This window comes from Felis catus, chromosome B2, assembly GCF_018350175.1.
Source record: "Felis catus isolate Fca126 chromosome B2, F.catus_Fca126_mat1.0, whole genome shotgun sequence".
In the NCBI taxonomy this organism is placed as follows: Eukaryota; Metazoa; Chordata; class Mammalia; order Carnivora; family Felidae; genus Felis; species Felis catus.
In genome coordinates, this window is record NC_058372.1 from 136012768 (window position 1) to 136031233 (window position 18466).

The 18466-nt window shown below is 40.8% G+C and overlaps 1 protein-coding gene across 4 annotated transcripts; it reads left to right on the plus strand.

Moving 5' to 3' along the window:
* Nucleotides 1–240: 240 nt before the first annotated feature.
* ARMT1 (acidic residue methyltransferase 1) lies at nt 241–18056 on the plus strand. Of its 4 annotated transcripts, none has more exons than XR_006598407.1 (6): nt 241–398; nt 2404–2509; nt 2916–3160; nt 8658–8823; nt 12131–13628; nt 17998–18056. XR_006598407.1 is itself a non-coding variant. In XM_003986645.6 (5 exons), the coding sequence occupies exons 1-5, from the start codon at nt 355–357 to the stop codon at nt 12896–12898; spliced, it is 1329 nt and encodes a 442-aa protein (XP_003986694.1). In that variant the 5' UTR covers nt 241–354; the 3' UTR covers nt 12899–13877. The 4 variants fall into 4 exon arrangements, 2 of the variants coding, with proteins under 2 accessions (XP_003986694.1, XP_006932155.1); XR_006598408.1 differs by lacking the exon at nt 17998–18056 and adding an exon at nt 14513–14529; XM_003986645.6 differs by lacking the exon at nt 17998–18056 and having other exon boundaries at nt 12131–13877.
* The last annotated feature ends 410 nt before the right edge of the window (nt 18057–18466 follow it).

Sequence of the window (18466 nt, forward strand, 5' to 3'; positions counted from 1 at the left end):
TGAGCCGCCCGCTGCACGTGACAGCCGGACCACGTGACCAGCGTCGCCGCGACCTTTTCCGCTCCCCAGTGCCTGGGACCTCCCGGTCCCTGCTTGCTTCCGCCTCCGCCCGCTTCCTTATTCCGCTGCTATCGTCACCCTCAGCTGTCCCCGCCCTCGTCCCCGGAAGATCTCCGCGTCCCCGAGCGCGCCGTTGTTTGTCTCTCGTACGGGCACCAAATAAAGTTTTTTCATTCAAAAGCATTTTTTTTTTTTTAACCCACGTCCCTCCCTTTCTCAGCTCCTCCTTCGCGCTGGCACCGCCTCTCTTCCTGCGGCGGGTGCGACGCGAGTTTAGGCGCCGGCAGCGTGGAGATGATGGCGGGGTCTCCGGCGTCCCTGTCGGGACAGGACGTAGGGTTCGTGTCGCTTTCCTCGCCCAGTCGCCCCTGCTCCTCTTCCTGCTCTGTTTGCGGAAAGCCGGGCCTCGCCGGGAACCTGTGGGTTACCATCGGGGGAGCTGCGGCGGGCCTCAGGGCCCCGCTCCCCGGCGCGTTTGCTCGCCTTCCTCGGACGGCCGGGGAACGAGGCGGCCCGGGGCGGGGGCGCGCCTGCTGGCTGCGGCTGCCCGCCGGGCTCCGGGCTCGGCTCGGCTTCCCGCCTTCTTCCTGACTGCTGGGAGCGGGCTGCGCACCCCGCCGAAGTCCTGGGGTCACCCCGCCTCCTGTCCTTGTTCGGGCCTTTTAGTGGCTTATGTTTTAATTTGTGTTGTCTTTCAAGTGATCCGATGTTGCTGCTTTTTTACTCCTCATGACTGTCTTGCGAGTTTATGCCTTTGTCCCCTTTCAGGGTGTTGCAGCGACATAGCTTTAATCATTTTTCACTTATGTAATAAACGCACTTTGGGGGGCTAAAATCTTTTTGCAAAAGCTAGGAATCTCAGCTCTATCGAGAAATGTGTCTCTTCCTATTGCCGGTGAGATTAATTTGTGGTCTCCCTATTAATGCCTGCAGCTCTTGGTTTTCCGCGTCCTGTCACAGATTTCTACATCAAGTTGTGGACGACCGTAAAAAAATACATATTTGTATAAATCGAATGGCCAGATTTATATTTGAGATATAGCCTGCTGCAAAATATGGGGGGGGGGGTGCGGGGGAGGAGGAGCTCTTGGACGAAATTGACCTTATTCGGAGTGGATGGAGACCAGAGAGGCACCAGTGGCCCCAAATTTAAGCAGGCAATCATTGAGAGTCATGCAAAATGTAAGGAAGGAAGTGTCTGGAACCTTAAATTTTGAGTCCCGGGTTCCTCTGGCTCCACCCTAGTCCTGACCTGGGACTTTACCCTCACAGATGTAGGCCTCTGAGGAAATACTGAGGATACTTAGTACTTTTGACCCTTGGACAAGGTGGGGGTCGGTTGTGGTTAGGGGCCCTGACACCCCTCCTTCTCCCCTCCCTCAGTGGAAAATCTGCAATTTGACTTTTGACTCCTCCAAAACTTAACTACTGTACTTTGTGTCTGGTGATCTGAAGATACAAATGAACTGATCAGCTATGTTTTGTGCTCTAAAAATGCACAGAATTTCATCGTGTCCTAAAATCTGTCTTTTCTAATGGAATCCTGTGCGTTTGCTTAAAAAGTTATTTCTGTATAAAATGATAATCTGTAAATCTTGATTTTTGTAGGTCTAAAATAAAAAATATCTTCCAGTTTTTTTTTTTTTTTAATTCAAGTATGCTCAAGTTTTTCTTCCAGCTTTTTTTGTTCTTTGGCACTTCTCGAAAATTTCTTGATTTGGGGGTTGCGAGAGTGAGATGGTAACATCTTGTTTGAGGGCAGAGTAGGAGTCCTTATGCAGGTAGAGCAGAGAGCAGAGAAAACCTTTGAAAAGAAAAAAATGGCTAAGGATATAGACTAAGAGAAAAGTGAGAAGCAGGTTCCTAAATAGCTTTCATTCTTTATGTTCCTCTAGTACAGTAGACGCTCTCAGGCAATTTTACATCCGTTGCCCTGTTCATCTTTCCAAGTAGGTGAAGTCAGTAATAACCCTGGAGTAGAGCCTGTTTGATATTTAGGATGATCTTTTTTCTGTCCTGTCATGTTAAACTAGTTTCTGATTCCAGAAAATAACAGGATTAGAATGGGAAAGATAAGATTGATGGCACAGGCTCCAGGGGAGAATCTGGGATTAGAGGCACAAAGACTGTTAGCTTTCATGACACGTAACACCAGAGAAGTTTGCCAGAGAAGTTTGCCGATTTTCCAATGTCTTAATGTAGTAGTCAAACAATGCTGGCTTACTTTATAACGCTTGTATGCAAAGGGCTTTGAATTCAAATGAGCTGTTCTAGAAACAACGACGGCCAATCTGTTGGTATTAATGCTAAGTAATATACTGTGTATGTGGCTCTCTTTTCTAGATCGTTTGCATATCTTACAATTAAAGACAGAATACCACAGATCTTAACCAAAGCTATTGATACATTGCATCGACATAAAAATGAATTTTTTGAGAAACATGGAGAGGTAATATTGTGTTTTAACTTTAATTTTTTGTTAATCCTTTAACAGAAACACAATAGCTGTTTTTTGTCTGTGGTAACAATCATTCCTCCTGAAGATAAGAACTCTGGTTTTTAAGAAGAAGCTTAAAACGAAACAAAAAAGGCAGAATAGATAAGACAGGATAATGTGTGTGCTCTTTGATTTTTAACTTAAGAATTCTGAATATCAATGTTTATATTAGTTTGTAAAAGACATAAAATGTAGCTTTGAAGTCTAGTATTTTCTTTCCTTCTTTAGGACCTTAAAATGTTAACCTAGAGGACTTATTTCTGTATAATATTAACTGTTTGCATATACAAATTATTTAAATATAGAGTATTCAGATATATTTTTGAAATATTTAAAATTTTTTTTCGTGTTTCTGCAGAAAGGCACAGAAGCTGAAAAGAAAGCAATTTCTCTTCTTTCTAAATTACGAAACGAATTGCAAACAGATAAACCAATAATCCCCTTTGTTGAGAAGTTTGTTGATACTGACATATGGAATCAGTACCTAGAATATCAACAGAGTCTTATAAATGAAAATGATGGGAAACCCAGGTGGTTTTACTCACCTTGGTTGTTTGTAGAGTGCTACATGTATCGTAGAATTCATGAAGCAATTATCCAAAGGTAAGCATATAACATCAGATAATAAATGTTTAGAGAACTTAATGCTTTTGCAAAATTATAGAATGATAAGTTTAAAGATTAACAGTGGAAGCCAGAATTCAGTTCAGCAGATATTAATGACAGTATCGGATATTTCTGTAAATGTTATCGATATAGTAAATTCTTAGCAATTATAACCCAGTTGTTTAGAATAGACATAAGATTAATATCTGAATAAAATAATATAATATCTGAATAAAAATTCTTATGAAGAGTTTAGAGTAAAATGAATTGTACTGGGACACCCAGGTGGCTCAGTTGGTTAAGCATCCCAACTCTTCATTTCCTGAGTTAAGAACCCAGGGTCATGGGATCGAGCCCTGCATTTGGCTCCTTGCTGAGTGTGGAGCTTGCTTAAGATTCTCTCTCCCCCCCTCCCTTCTTCCCCTCCCCCTCTTTCTCCCCCTCTCTGTCCCTCTCTCCCTCTCCCTCCCTCTCCCCTACTTGTGCTCTCTCTCACTCTCAAAAATAAAAATTACTGATCAAAAAATGTTAATATGAAATGATTATTTCTGTAAAAAAAACAAGACAGGACAGAGTAAGCATGTTTTGTTTATAAAAATAGGTAATAGATCAGAGTTGATTTGGGGTAAGGAGTCAATAGAACAGTGAATCACTACAGGGTTTTATGTACTATCTTAATTTTTAGGCCTTTTTTTTTTAATGGCTAGATTAGAAACAGACTTTAAAAGTTAAACACCTGTCAAAATCACTTTTTGTAGGCTTGTTTGCACTAATTTATTTCTTCCTAGGAAAATTCAGGTATAGAACTGATTTAAAGAGCAGAAGAAAATGTAATGGGGATTATCCTTTTAGCTCGCTAGTTACAAAAATACAGGTTTGCTAACTAAGGAATTCTTTGGTATCTGTTCCTAAACATAGCAAAGGATAATTTAAAGCAATTGATCAAATCAGCACGAATAGTAAAATAAAAAAAATTATTTTGGGAAACATGTATAATTTGAGTCTATTCATTAGCTTTTCTTTTTTTTTTTTTTTTTTTCTTCAACGTTTATTTATTTTTGGGACAGAGAGAGACAGAGCATGAATGGGGGAGGGGCAGAGAGAGAGGGAGACACAGAATCGGAAGCAGGCTCCAGGCTCTGAGCCATCAGCCCAGAGCCCGACGCGGGGCTCGAACTCACGGACCGCGAGATCGTGACCTGGCTGAAGTCGGATGCTTAACCGACTGCGCCACCCAGGCGCCCCAGTTTTTTCTGACTTAATCTTCAGAAATTATTTTTTCAAGTCACAATTTGTTGTTTTTGCTGATAAGTTTATTTAATTAAATTAATTAATTTTTCTGACCTCACACCCACTGCTGAATAAGTGTATTTTAGGACTTTTGCTCTAAAAGCAAAAAAACGCGCTGTTAAAAATCTAGCACGTTGCCTGGCACATGGAAGGCATCTAAACAAGACTATAGCTAATACTAGGAGATGCCATGTGCTGAACATTGCTGTGTTCCACTTACTTTGCAACCCAGTGAAGTATAGGTATTACTATGTTTCCATTATGTCTGAGGAAACTGAGGTTCAGTGGTATTAATAACTTTTCCCTGGGTTACATGACTAGTAAATGGTACAGTCAGTATTTGACCCTGTTCTGTATAAATCAGCTTAGAGCCCTCATGAAACCATCTTTTTCCAAGTAGTAGATTTGGGTGTCTTGTCAAGGACCAAGGCGAGTCTGAAATTCTGGGTGATGGTTTCATAACTTGGGGAAATATCCATACCATGCTGTCAATACCATGCTGCTGAAGTGTCTGGGTGGCTCTCTGTAGGGAGTTGGTGGAGTTTGGAAGTTAGAAAGGTAAAAGGAATGTGTTTCTGAGTTTGCCTTTGGAGGTAGATCAGGTTCAGAGAATAAAAAAGTCCAGGTTAGAAGTTTACAATAGAAGTTTACAAACCTGGCTACACGTTCATAACTCAGTTGGGCGAGAAGATTTTTTTAACATTTAGCTTTTGAAGTCATTATATTAAAATAAACACTGATGATTTAATTTGCGGTGGGACCTGGGCATCAGGTTTTCTTTCCATACCTCGGAAGACTGCACACCCTGGATTGATAGCCACTGGTCCGGAAACAGCTTGCTAAAAGGAGTCAAGGCAAATTTAGCCTTAAGTGGCAGGAACAAAACTACTAATCTCTCATGGATGTAGACCTCTCCTAAGGTGATCTAAGGTGGCTGGGGCAGGCAATTTGTATCCAAACTCAGGTTTTAGGTCAGTGTAAGGAAGTCCTATTCACAGAAGTAGTAATGAAATCGTTTTTAAACGTCCCAATTCATAGGAGGAATTCCTGCCCTGGGCCAGTGATAGCTCCAGTGACCAAAGAAGGGTCTTCTTAGCTTTTCTAGGATCCCAAAGCACACCTTCACTTTAAGACCTGTTTGTGTTGATTTTGCCCCTTATATTGAAACATACGTGTAATTTTTTTTTTTTTGTCAAGATGTTTGGTTTTAGTTTTTCTCAGTGTTAAATAGTTGAATAATCTGCAAGTCTGAAGACAAAATCTCAGCCATATGTGAAATTTAAGTAAATTATTAAGTAAATATACTTCAGATATTTAAAAGTGAGAGTATGGAGAAAACAAGCATTTTAAAACTTTTATTAAAGTATAATATGGGGGCGCCTGGGTAGCTCAGTCAGTTAAGCATCTGACTTTGGCTCAGGTCATGATCTCATGGATCGTGGGTTCAAGCCCTGCATCAGGCTGTGTGCTGACAGCTCAGAGCCGGGAGCCTGCTTTGGATTCTGTGTCTCCCTCTCTCTCTGCCCCTTCCCCACTTGTGTGCTCTCTCTCTCTCTCAAAAAGAAGTAAAACTTAAAGTATAATATGCATTCAGAACATATCTTTTTTTTTTTAAGTTTTTGTGTTTTTTTTTTTGTTTTTTTGTTTTTTTAAAGTAATCTCTACACCCAATGTGGGGCTTGAACTCAACAACCTCAAGATCAAGAGTTGCATGCTATATGGACTGAGCCAGCCAGATGCCCCCATCCAGAACATATCTTAAGTGTTCAACAATCTTTACCAGAACACACTTATGTCCCAAGGGCCCCCATCAAGAGTCAGAACCTTACTAGGACCCAAGAAACCCACCTTATGGCCCCTTTCAGTCCTGACATCACTCCCCTTCATAACACTATTCTGACCTGTGTTAGTTTTGCATGCTTTTAAACTGCATTTAAATGAAATTATGTGGGATATACTTTTCTGTCCAGTTTCTTTCATTTAGCATTAATGTTGGTGAGACTCATCCGTATTGTCGCATATAAATGTAAATAATTTTCATTGGTACATAGTGTTGCATTATATGACTATATCACAATCTGTTTATCTATTGTTGATGGATATTTGAGTAGTTTCCAGCCTGGGGTTATGAAGAATGCTGCTGCAAACATCCAAACACATGTTTTTAGTGAGCATATATGTGTGTTTCTGTTGGGTGTATATCTAGGAGTGAACCCCTGGGTCGTAGTGTATGCACATATATGGCCTCAGTAGATTCTAAAATAGTAAACATTTTAAAACCAGGAATCAAATGTAAGTGTGTGAGTTTACTCTTAAATACAGGAATAAGGCTTTTTTTTTTTTTTTTTAATTTATTTTGAGAGAGAGAGTGGGGGAGGGGCAGAGAATCCCAAGCAGGCTCCCTTCGGTACTGAGCCCCACATGGAGCTCGATCTCATGACTGCAAGATCACAACCTGAGTGGATGTCAAGAGTTGGACGTGTAACCCTTTTTTCCCCCCAAATTTAAGGCTCATTTTTAAAATGAGGTGTGACTTTAATGATGTGTTAATAAAACACCAGAACAAGGATTGGCAACATTTTTCTGTAAAGGGCAAGGTAGTAAATATTATGGGCTGGCGGGGGGACATGTGGTCTTTATCGCAGCTGCGCAGCTCTGTCCGTGCAGAAGCAGAAGCAGCCACGGACAGTACGTAAATGACTGAGCGTGGCTGTGTTCCTAAAACTTCATTTATGGACACTGAAATTTGAATTTCACGTGTCAGCAAATATAACCATTCAGAAGTGTAAAAATCATTCTTCGCTCACAGGTCATACAAAACAGGTGACCCGCACTGGGTTTGCGAGCTGCAGTTTGCAGACCTCTCTGCTTGAATCTGTGCATCCAAGTAATTTTTATCTTTTTTTTTTTTTTAAGTCGCCTTGAAAGACTGATTTATTTCAGCAATGCTGCCATTGCTAAAAATATCTTTTAATTCTTTGGAACTTCCTTCAGAGCCAGTTTACAGGCCTCAAAAAGAAACTAGTTTCCTCCTTTTTTAGTCATTTTTCATTTTTGATAAAAAAAAAGAAAAAATCTTTCACTCCATTTGATTTGCACACATCATTCTACTGAAATTGCTCTGAGTGACTTTGGGTTCCAAATGAACTCCAGAGGAGAAAGAGGCGCTGTCACTGACAGGGCGTGTAATAGTGTGCTGCAGGTTCTGAAGAGAATTCCAGAAGTGCTTGAGCAATGGCTGCATCCTCAGAATAAGGGTCTCGCTTCCCAGGGTGACTGACTGGAAGGAGACAGCAATCATGTGGATGTGTAAATTCTGGTATGTTTTTGTCGGTTTTTTTTTTTTTTTTAAATCACTTCACAGCAGTCACATTGTTTTTATCCTAACGTAGATGATCCAAGGAAAAAGTTGCTAATTTAGAAGATCAGATGATCTGAATACCTTTTATATTTGGTTCTGTGAAGTCTATGATGTTCTTATTTATACCTTGCTGGTTATGTTTCTCTTAGGCTTGTATTATTAGTTGATCTCTCACTGGACAAACAGCTTAAAGATGTAGCCACAGCACATGTATCACCGCTGGTCAAAGTCAACTTGGGAATAAAAGTTGACCTAAAAAACCCCAGGAAACTACATATACGTGACCAAAATTTGTCATTATAATAAAACTTATGTTTGTATTTTCTGATTTCTCTCAAGTAGTTGTTGGGTTCCCATAGTACTCTATGTTTTACTCTCTTGGTGATTAGCACATTGGATTCAAGTATTTATATGCATATGTTTGTAACTCGGAACCCTGCCACATTTAGCACCCAAAAACTGCTAAATTAAAGCAATTATTTTGAATTTTTGTTTCTCTCTCCTTTTGCTCTGGAAACCATACTGGGTGAATAATTACAGATAGAGTCGCTACAACTATTTAAAATTCCAGTAAAATTTTGATTAGGGAACTTCTGACAGTTAACTAAAATGAGTTTGGGGATTTGTTTTTGTGTAATTGGATTAAACTGATTTAGTGTGTATAATTTGATAATTATTTGTTTTTCTGTAATTGATCTATGTTCTATGTAGTATCTGTTACCACTAATTTTTGAGACTAGATGCTTCTGTTCTCTTTCCTTTAAAGAATTGCAATTACCCAAATGTTAAATAAAAGAAGGTACAGAGTTCTATAAATGTTTCGCTTACGTTTTTCTCTTGTAGTCCGCCAATCGATGACTTTGATGTATTTAAAGAATCAAAAGAGCAAAATTTCTTTGAGTCACAGGAATCTCTCATTGCTTTGTGTACTCACCTACAAGAGTTGAGAACAACTATCGAAGACCTAGATGAAAATCAGCTGAAAGATGAATTTTTCAAACTTCTTCAGGTAAACGTGATAATCTCCTGTATTTAAAAATTTTTTTTTAACGTTTGTTTATTTTTGAGACAGAGAGAGACAAAGCATGAACGGGGGAGGGGCAGAGAGAGAGGGAGACCCAGAATCGGAAACAGGCTCCAGGCTCTGAGCCATCAGCCCAGAGCCCGACGCGGGGCTCAAACTCACGGACCGCGAGATCGTGACCCGAGCTGAAGTCGGATGCTCAACCGACTGAGCCACCTAGGCGCCCCTCCTGTATTTAAACAGTCAAAAAGTAAACTGGGATTGATTTAGCAACAGAGCTCGTGTGTATATATTGTCATTTAAGTTATAATTGATCATTTTTTTATCATTTTAGTAATAGTGTTATTCAAGAGATAAAAATCCACTCAATCTCTGAAAATGAGTTTTGAAATTTCTTCGACTGGAGGTGATGTTAGTGGCACAGGAGTCCTCTGGCTTCATGGCTTGTGTCATTCTTGAGAGGATACTTTACGTTCGTTTGGTCAGCGTACCCTGACTTGGGCTTGAATGCTGGTTCTGTCTGTTTGTTGTTGGATCTGAGGCAAGTTACTTAACTTCTCTGAGCTACAGTTTTCTCGTCTGTTAAATAAGGACAGCATCGTATACGTCATTTGACGTGAGAACGAAACTAGATTCAGTCCTGTCAGCGTGAAGCACGGAGCCTGGAACAGCCTCCTGCTACCATCAGCTGTAAACGCTCAGGTCGTCAGTGGTCTGTTTAACGTGACTTTATTACGTTCCTTCATCTGTCTTGTATTACATTTTGCTTTTAATTCTCATTCAAAACATCCGAAGATTTAAGATATGTTATTAGAATCAGAACTATTTGAAAATACGTGGTTTTACACGACAGTATCCCCAGCCCTCATCTCCCAGAAAAAGTCAGAAGCATCCCCAGAAAAAGATGTTATTAGAAAATGCCACGAAAGGAGGTAAAGCAGGGCAGGAGAACCGGGGATGGTGGGGGAGATGCAGGGGTGTAGTGTGAAGCGGGGCTGCCAGGGAAGGGCCTCTGAGAAGGTGATGGGGAAAGACCCGAGGCAGGTGAGGACGTGGGTCCCATGCATGTCTAGGGGAACGTTCCTGCCTAGGGACCTGCGGGGGTGGGAGAGAAGGTGCCAGGTGATCCTGCAGGAAATGAGTGGTGAGGCGAGGGGGCTGGAAGGGCCACAGAGGCCTTGGAAGCAAAGGTGAGGACTTTGGTTTTTACTTGCGTTGCAAGCACTGGGGAGCTATTGGAGCGTTTTCGTCTGAGGAGTAACAAGGATGAACTTGTTTCAAGGGTTACTTCTCAGGACACACTGAAGGGGCACAAGGCTAGACACCGGGAAGTCTGTTATTAAAATGACCCACGTGAGAAGACATGTTCAATGTCACCAGCATTCTGGAGACACTGTGAAAGCAGAGACCGCAGAGTCCTGGTAAAACTTTGAGGGCAAGCACAGTAGGCTGCGTGATTAAGAGGGAACGGCTTGCTTTGAGTTTGGAAGGAAAGTTGTCAGGGTGTCGTTAAATAATAAGCCTAGTCATCTCCCCCCTTTGGAACTATTCCTTTATGCTGAGCTTTGACTTAAAAAAAAGAAAAGAAAAAGGAAAAGCAGTAGTCACATCAGTCTTTATCCCTAGCTAGCCCATTGTTTCCGGGAATAGTCCTTGAATATGTCTTTGTCCCGTAAGTAATATAATAAGTTGTGAAGAAGAAGGAATACCACTCTCTTTTCTGTCATCTAGTCTGGCCAAGTAACGGAGGCCAAAAGTTGCCTTCCATTAGCGCTCATGGTGGATCACCAGCAGTTTAGCTTCCTACCAGAACATGAAGGTGTTTTCGTTTGCAGGGAATGTTGGTCTGTTTTTAGAAGCCATAGAACTCCACCCCTGTCCGCACAAACATTTCATGCCTGCTCTGTCAAAGACTGGATGCTGGGCGTGTGATGGTGAGGAAAACAGATAGAACTTGCTATCACAGAACTTGTAATCTTGAGGGAATATAGACAGTCAGATAATGGCACAAATTAATGTGGAATTACAAACTGGAAGATGGGGTGCAGGAAACATGCAGGGGGCCGGCAGAGACCCTCACCTCCGCTGAGGAGTGCCGTCATCGACCCCACTGTTTCTCTGTCAGGTGGACACTTAACTGTTTGAGCCTTGCACTTAAAAAATCCATTCATTTATTTAAATTAAAAAATCCATTCATTTTTTTAAGTTTATTTATTTTGAGGGAGAGAGAGCACGAGTGGGGTAGGGGCAGAGAGAGAGAGACAGAGAGAGAATCCCTGATGTGGGGCTCGATCACACGAATCATGAGATCATGACCTGAGCCGAGATCAAGAGTTGAATGTTTACCCCACTGAGCCACCCAGGTGCCCCCATTCATTTATCTTTTTAAAATAATATTCTTGGTTGGAACATGCATTTTCCTCTTATTTTGAATCACACAAGTAGAGTTTGTTTTGGCTAACATTTATTGAGTATTGGGTATATTATTTAGACATACTATGTCGATTAATTTTCGCAGTAACTCTACAAGGTAAGTGCTGTTGTTACGTCATTTTTCAGTTGTGGAACCATTGTAATTTACCAATGGTCGGTAATTGGAAATGCTGGGAATTGAACCCAGGTCTATCTAATTCCAGAGCCTGTACTCCTAAGCATGTAATTTTAATTAGAGCTTTAAAAAAGAGGGGCTGCATGCCATTTTCCATAAACTAAGCTGGAGTGTTATTTCAGTTTAAAATAGAATAACATAATTAGAGTTGGAGAGGTCTTTAGACATCTCCTTGCCCAATTTCTTTATTTTACAAGTAAGAGAACTAAATCCCAGAGAAGTTGCCTGGTCCTAAGTTTTATATAACTAGTAAAAAAAACTGAGCAGTTTGGGTAGGAGTGGGAGGAGGGAAAAAGGAACTTATTTTTCTCATGACTTTGGATTTTTAAATAAACTTTGTAGCCTCTTTTCACAGTGTATCATATTCTCTTATCTGCAAGATGCAAAATCCTTCTGATTAAGCAACACGGATCGTTAAAATCATTCAGATCAGTTTTTTAAAAAGTTTATTACTTAGTGACCAATTAAATGTTTCATTGTCTTAATCTCGATTATACATCATGATATAAACAATCTTTGCATTATTAGAGAAAGTGTAGATCTGATGGATATTTTGTATCAAGACTGCTGTAGAAGTAAATTTTATGAATAGTTTTAGCAAACCCTTGCCCCACATTTTACATAATAGAGGTTTTGTTGGTTATTCAAAAGAAGGGTAAAACTTGTGTACTTTTTCTTTTTCAGATTTCGCTGTGGGGCAATAAATGTGATCTGTCTCTATCGGGCGGGGAAACCAGTTCTCAGAGAACCAACATAATAAATTCTGTGGAGGAACTAAAACCTTTCATTTTAGTGAATGACATGGAACATCTTTGGTCACTGCTTAACAACTGCAAAAAAACAAGAGAAAAAGCGTCGGTTACTAGAGTAGATGTTGTTCTGGATAATTCTGGGTTTGAACTCGTTACGGATTTAGTATTAGCTGACTTTCTGTTGTGCTCTCAACTGGCTACCGAGATCCATTTTTATGGAAAAACTATTCCGTGGTTTGTTTCTGATACTACTGTCCATGATTTTAACTGGTTAATTGAACAAATGAAAGGTTCTAATCACAAGTGGATGTCCAAGTGTGGGGCCGACTGGGAAAACTCTATTAAAATGGGCAGATGGGTTTACCATGATCATATATTTTGGACTCTTCCTCATGAATTCTGTGTAATGTCTCAGGTTGCTCCTGACTTATATGCCGAACTACAAAAGGCACATTTAATTTTATTCAAGGGTGATTTGAACTATAGGAAGCTGACAGGCGATAGAAAGTGGGCATGTACCATTCCCTTTCGTCAGGCTCTGCGAGGGTTCCATCCTGCCCCTCTCTGCAGTGTAAGGACATTAAAGGCCGAGGTTCAGGTGGGGCTGCAGCCCGGGCAAGCTGAACAGCTCGCAGCCTCCGAGCCCAACTGGATGACCACCGGGAAGTATGGAATATTTCAGTTTGATGGTCCGCTCTGACTTGCTTTAGGATGTCTTAAGTTGTCTGGAAAAATCTGACAGTCGCTTGGCATCCCCAGAAAGGCAGTGTGCGAATTGAGTCACGGGGCTGCTCTGCCTGGCTCTGGGAAGCCTGGCTTCTCGGTGCTCCCGTTTGTGCACTCTGGACGCTTCTCTCTTCAAACGTTTTGCCCCACGACATTGTTTGGGAGATAGACGGAGTAAGCTAGTTACAGAGATTTACGTTTCTGTTGGCATTTTAGTAACTTATTTCAAGTTAAATGCATAATTTCAAGTGGTACTAATGAACTTATTTTTAATTGGGCAGAAAGTAAAATAATGCGTGAATCTGCTTTTAAAGTTCGTTAACATTCTTTTAATGCTATGCTGCATGGTATTTACAAGCATGGGATTTTATTTAACTTGTTTTGGCGCTCTAAAAATAAGGGCTCTGGGAAGACATTTTAAATACGCTTTGAAAAGAGAGGGATTTCTTACAGCTGTGACATTTGAACAATGGACGTAAAGATTACTTACCTCATAAGTTAGTTTTAAATTTTGTTCTCCTTGAATTTTATTTCCTTTTAAATACCCTGTTTTATTTGCACGCAATTGTATTTTGATTGACCTGCGGAATGGACAGTAGGAAACCCAAGATTGAACAGAAACAACTGGTATTTGAAGAACTGTGGTACCTTTTTACGTTCTATTTGCAATGTCCATGATCAACTGAAGTATATTATTTTAACACGTAAGTGTTTTAAATGAACAGATTTTTAGATTGTTCTGCAGTTTAGAAAAAATGCTTTAGATAAAAAAAGATTCTTGTGCATTGAATTTGGAGTACTACCAACAAGTTAATTTTTTACATGCTTACACATTTTTTGGTGACTACTTCAAAAGACTAAGTTTCAGGTCAGTTTGCTTTGAAACTGAAATTGGAAATAAACCTGGAAATGTTTTTCCTGAACTGGTATAATAAAATGAATTGTACCGAAAATCTTGTTGGTTTTATTTTTTCCAGTGGGTGAAAGTCAAGGAGGGACGATTAAGTATGAGGTCTAAGAAAGAAACTCATAATGTACATGTTGCCAAAGCAGTTCTTAAATTATGTCACTTATAAATGAGGTTAGTCTAAATGAGGTTATAGTCTATGACCTTGCTAAGTGTTTTTAAAAAGCTATGTCAAATATTTATATAAAGCTGCACATTTTGAATTTACTCTTACCTATGTGTGTTCCTGTTTTAAACATTAAGTTACCAAAATACTGAGCCTAGTATAATTGTAGACACTTGACATGAGTTAGAAAATGAGTATATTTGTGTTGACTTTATAGCCACAGTGTGGGAAAATGTAATAGTCACATTTTCCAAAGCAGTGAATTTTTTGTTTTTATTATGTTGTATTAAGAACATGAATTTAGGATTCGTGAGGAACTAGTTCACCCCCTCCTATAAGGGCACAGAAGCAAACGAGCAAGCAGGAAGAGTGGCACGACGGAAGAGGAAGTCGATTCTAGATGGAAGTCTAACAAATGCTTAGCAGGGGTGGGACCCACCTGTAGCTTCACCGGTTGGCTTTTTTTTTTTTTAATTTTTTTTTTTTTTTACATTTTATTTATTTTTGAGAAACAGAGTGAGACAAAGCGTGAGCAGGAGAGGGGCAGAGAGGGAAGGAGACCCAGAATCTGAAGCAGGCTCCAGGCTCCGAGAAAGCAGTCAGCACAGAGCCCGAAGCGGGGCTTGAACCCACCTGAGCGGAAGTTGGACGCTCAACCGACTGAGCCACCCAGGCGCCCTTCACCGGTTGGCTTTTTTTTTTTTTAATTTTTTTTTTTTAACGTTTATTTATTTTTGAGACAGAGACAGAGCATGAACGGGGGAGGATCAGAGAGAGAGGGAGACACAGAATCTGAAACAGGCTCCAGGCTCTGAGCGGTCAGCACAGAGCCCGACGCGGGGCTCGAACTCACGGACCGTGAGATCATGACCTGAGCCGAAGCCGGCCGCTCAACCGACTGAGCCACCCAGGCGCCCCCGGTTGGCTTTTTTAAATTGAAGTTTAGTTGACACACAATGTTACCTTAGTTTCAGGTGTACAAGATTGGGCCTTTCTCTGCTCCCCGCGAGCTCAGCTACCATCTGTCAGCACAGCACGCTGTTACACTACCACTGACTCTACCCTCGGCCACGCCTCTCATCCCCCTGGCTAACTGAAGCCTGTACCTCCCACTCTCCTTCACCCCTTTTGCCCATCCCCCCCGCCCCTCCTCTCTGGCAACCATCAGGTCGTTCTCCCTATTCTGTTTCTGGGGTTCCTGGGTGGCTCAGTTGGTTGAGTGTCTGACTTCAGGTCGTGAACTCATGGCTCACGAGTTCAAGCCCCACATTAGGCTTAGCGCTGAGGGCGCAGAGCCTGCTTTGGATTCTTTGCCTCCCCCTCTGCTCCTCTCTCTGCCCGCTTTCAAAAGTAAACATGAAAAAAGATAAAAAATCTCTTTCTGCCTTTCTTGTTTCTAGATTCCACATCCAAGTGAAATGTGATTATCTGTCTTTCGATGGCTTATTTTACTTAGCATAATCTTGGTTAGGTCCATCCATGTTGCAAATGGCAAGACCTCTTTTTTTTTTTTTAATGGATGGGTGATACTGTGCGTGAGTGTGTGCATATAACATAACTTATGCCATCTATCAGTAGACCCTGGTTGTTTCCATATCTTGGCTATTATAAATAATGCTATAGTAAACATAGGGGTGCATATATCTTTTTCAGTTAGTATTTTCTTATTCTTTGTGTAAATAGGAGAATTACTGGGTATATTCCTATTTTTATATTCCTATTTAAAAAAAAAAATTTTTTTTATGTTTATTTCTGACAGAGAGAGACAGAGCATGAGCTGGGGAGGTGCAGAGAGAGAGGCAGACACAGAATCCAAAAAAGGCTTCAGGCTCTGAACTGTCAGCACAGAGCCTGATGCGGGGCTCAAACTCACAGACCGCAAGATCATGACCTGAGCCAAAGTCGGACTCTCAACCAACTGAGCCACCCAGGCGCCCTATATATTCCTATTTTTTTTAATGGTTTGAGGAGCCTCCATACTGTTTTCCACGGTGGCTGCACCAACTTACATTCCCACCAACGGTGCACAAGGGTCCCTTTTTCATTTTTGAATCTTTTTTAAAACCAGCTTTCTTGAGATGTAATTCACATACAATTCGTCCATTTAATGTGTACGGTATTTTAGTATATTCACAGTTGTGCGACCATGACCAGAAATTTGATTTCTAATTTCAAAACGTTTTTGTCACTCCTCAAAGAACCTCTGTGCCTGTTAGCAGTCATTCCTCATTCTCTTCTCAGCTCTTGGCAACTAGTCATTGACTTTTGGTTTCTGCGGGCTTCCCTGTTCTGGACATTTCCTATATAAATAAGAATCAGAAAATACGTGGTCTTCGTGACTGGCTTCAAGGTCATCAGTTGTAGCTGTAGGTTTTCAGTCCTCTTGGGTTTCAGCCCTCTTGGGGACACGCCTAGAAGTACATGCTAGAGCCCATGGCAGCTGTGCTCCCGGCTGTGAAGTGGTCTCTCGTGGTTTTGATTTGTATTTCCCTAATGACTAACAGCGAGCATATCTGAGCGTATTTGAGCCGATTGGCCATTTGCATATCTTCTTTGGAGAAATGTCTTTTTAATTCATTGGCCCATTTTAAAATTCGATTATCTTTATTACCGAGCTGTAAGAGTTTTTATATATTCTGCATACAAGGTCTCATTGGATACATAATTTGCAAATATTTTCTCCCATTCTGTGGGTTGTTTTGTCACTTTCGTGATGGCATTGTTTGCAGCACCAAAGTTTTCTACTTTGATAAAGTCCTATGCATTTTTTCTTTTGTTGCAAAGCCTTGGTTTTTGAACTGCTTCTTAACATCCACTTGAGGGCCGCTGCAGTGAGGGACTGAAACACCCAACGGTCAGGGCTCTGTCTATAGTCTTCCTCTCCCTCACGTGTTTCAACCCACCAGGCTTGGAGGTCAGTTAGGGGTGGTGTTCCCCCTGAAGAGCTGAGTGATTTGGGGAAACTCCCAAAATAGCATCTGCAATTGTTTCAACTGCTGATGTCATACTTGGTTAAGCATGAAGTAGCTCTTGAATACAGCAGGTTATACATTTCATGCAATACATTTTTATCAAGACATAGACCCAGTATCTTATGTACACTATGGAAATATGGATGAAGGGCAGGTAAATAATTAGGTGAGGTTGGTGGTTTATACTCCATGGGTTTATGTTACTTTCTGATGAAACAACAGTGGACAAGATTTTTTTTTTAATGCTTATTTTTGAGAGACAGAGTTTGAGTGGGGAGGGACAGAGAGAGAAGGAAACAAAGAATCCAAAGCAGACTCCAGACTCTGAGTTGTCAGCACAGAGCCCCATGCGGGGCTTGAACTCACAGACCATGAAATCATGACCTGAGCCGAAGTCAGACATGTAACCAACTGAACCACTCAGGTGCCCCAGCAAATGGACAAGATTTATTGAAATGATCCAGCTTTTTTTTTCTTTCTATAATTTGAGGTGTATTTTGTGTTGGACAAAATGCAGTAATGTTTTTGAATCTCTATCAAGCCAGACCTTGGTTGTTCAACCTCACGGTCATGTTTCTGTAAAAGAAACACCCATCACAAAAGACAATATCAACATAGTTCAAACTCTTTACTTAGATTTTAAGAAAATTCCAGAGTGGATCAAAAACATAATTCAGAGTTCTATTTATTAAAATTCCCCCTCCCACCCATTTTTCTGCCCAAACCCCCCAATGAGTCTTGTTCTGGAATCTCTCCCTCCATAAAACTTTTCTTCTCCTCTCTCTCTCTTTTCTGAACTGGAGGGTAGGGAAGGGAAAGACTGAACACTTCTACACATGCATCTCTTATTACTTAAATGAAGCTTTAATGTAATGTCTGACTCTTATGGTAAGCAATCAGTGATGTCTTGAGATTATAGAAAATGAATAAAGCAGAAGGGAAAAATAGGAAAAACAAGAACATAACCCTATCACCTTTAAATACCCCTGTTGATTTTTATGTATGCATTTCTTTTTTTTTTTTAAAAGGTTGTTTATTTATTTTGAGAGAGAGGCAAAGAGAGATGGAGAGAAGGATTCCCAAGCAGGCTCCACACCATCAGTGCAGAGCCCCATGTGGAGCTCAAACTCATGGAACCGTGAGATCATGACCTGAGCGGAAACCGAGTCAAACGCTTAACCAACTGAGCCGTGCGGGCGCCCCTTTATGTATGTATTTCTAAGTTTTCCTCCATAGACAGACATATTTTCTACCTTTCTAAGATAAAAAAGCAGGATCATACTGTCTGAAAAGTAATTTTTATTTTATTTTTTTAAATTCCGAAGTATTTTTTCCAACTCCTGGAGTTTTTGTCCGGTTAGTTGGTTTCCTTGTTATTCTTACTGTCATTTTACTTCTTTCTAATTCACTGATTAGTCCCTCTTGGAGAGAGAGAAGTTTGTGGGGGCTTTTGTTTTTGTTTTTTCCCCTTGGGCAGCAGTCTGGCCTGGGACTCAG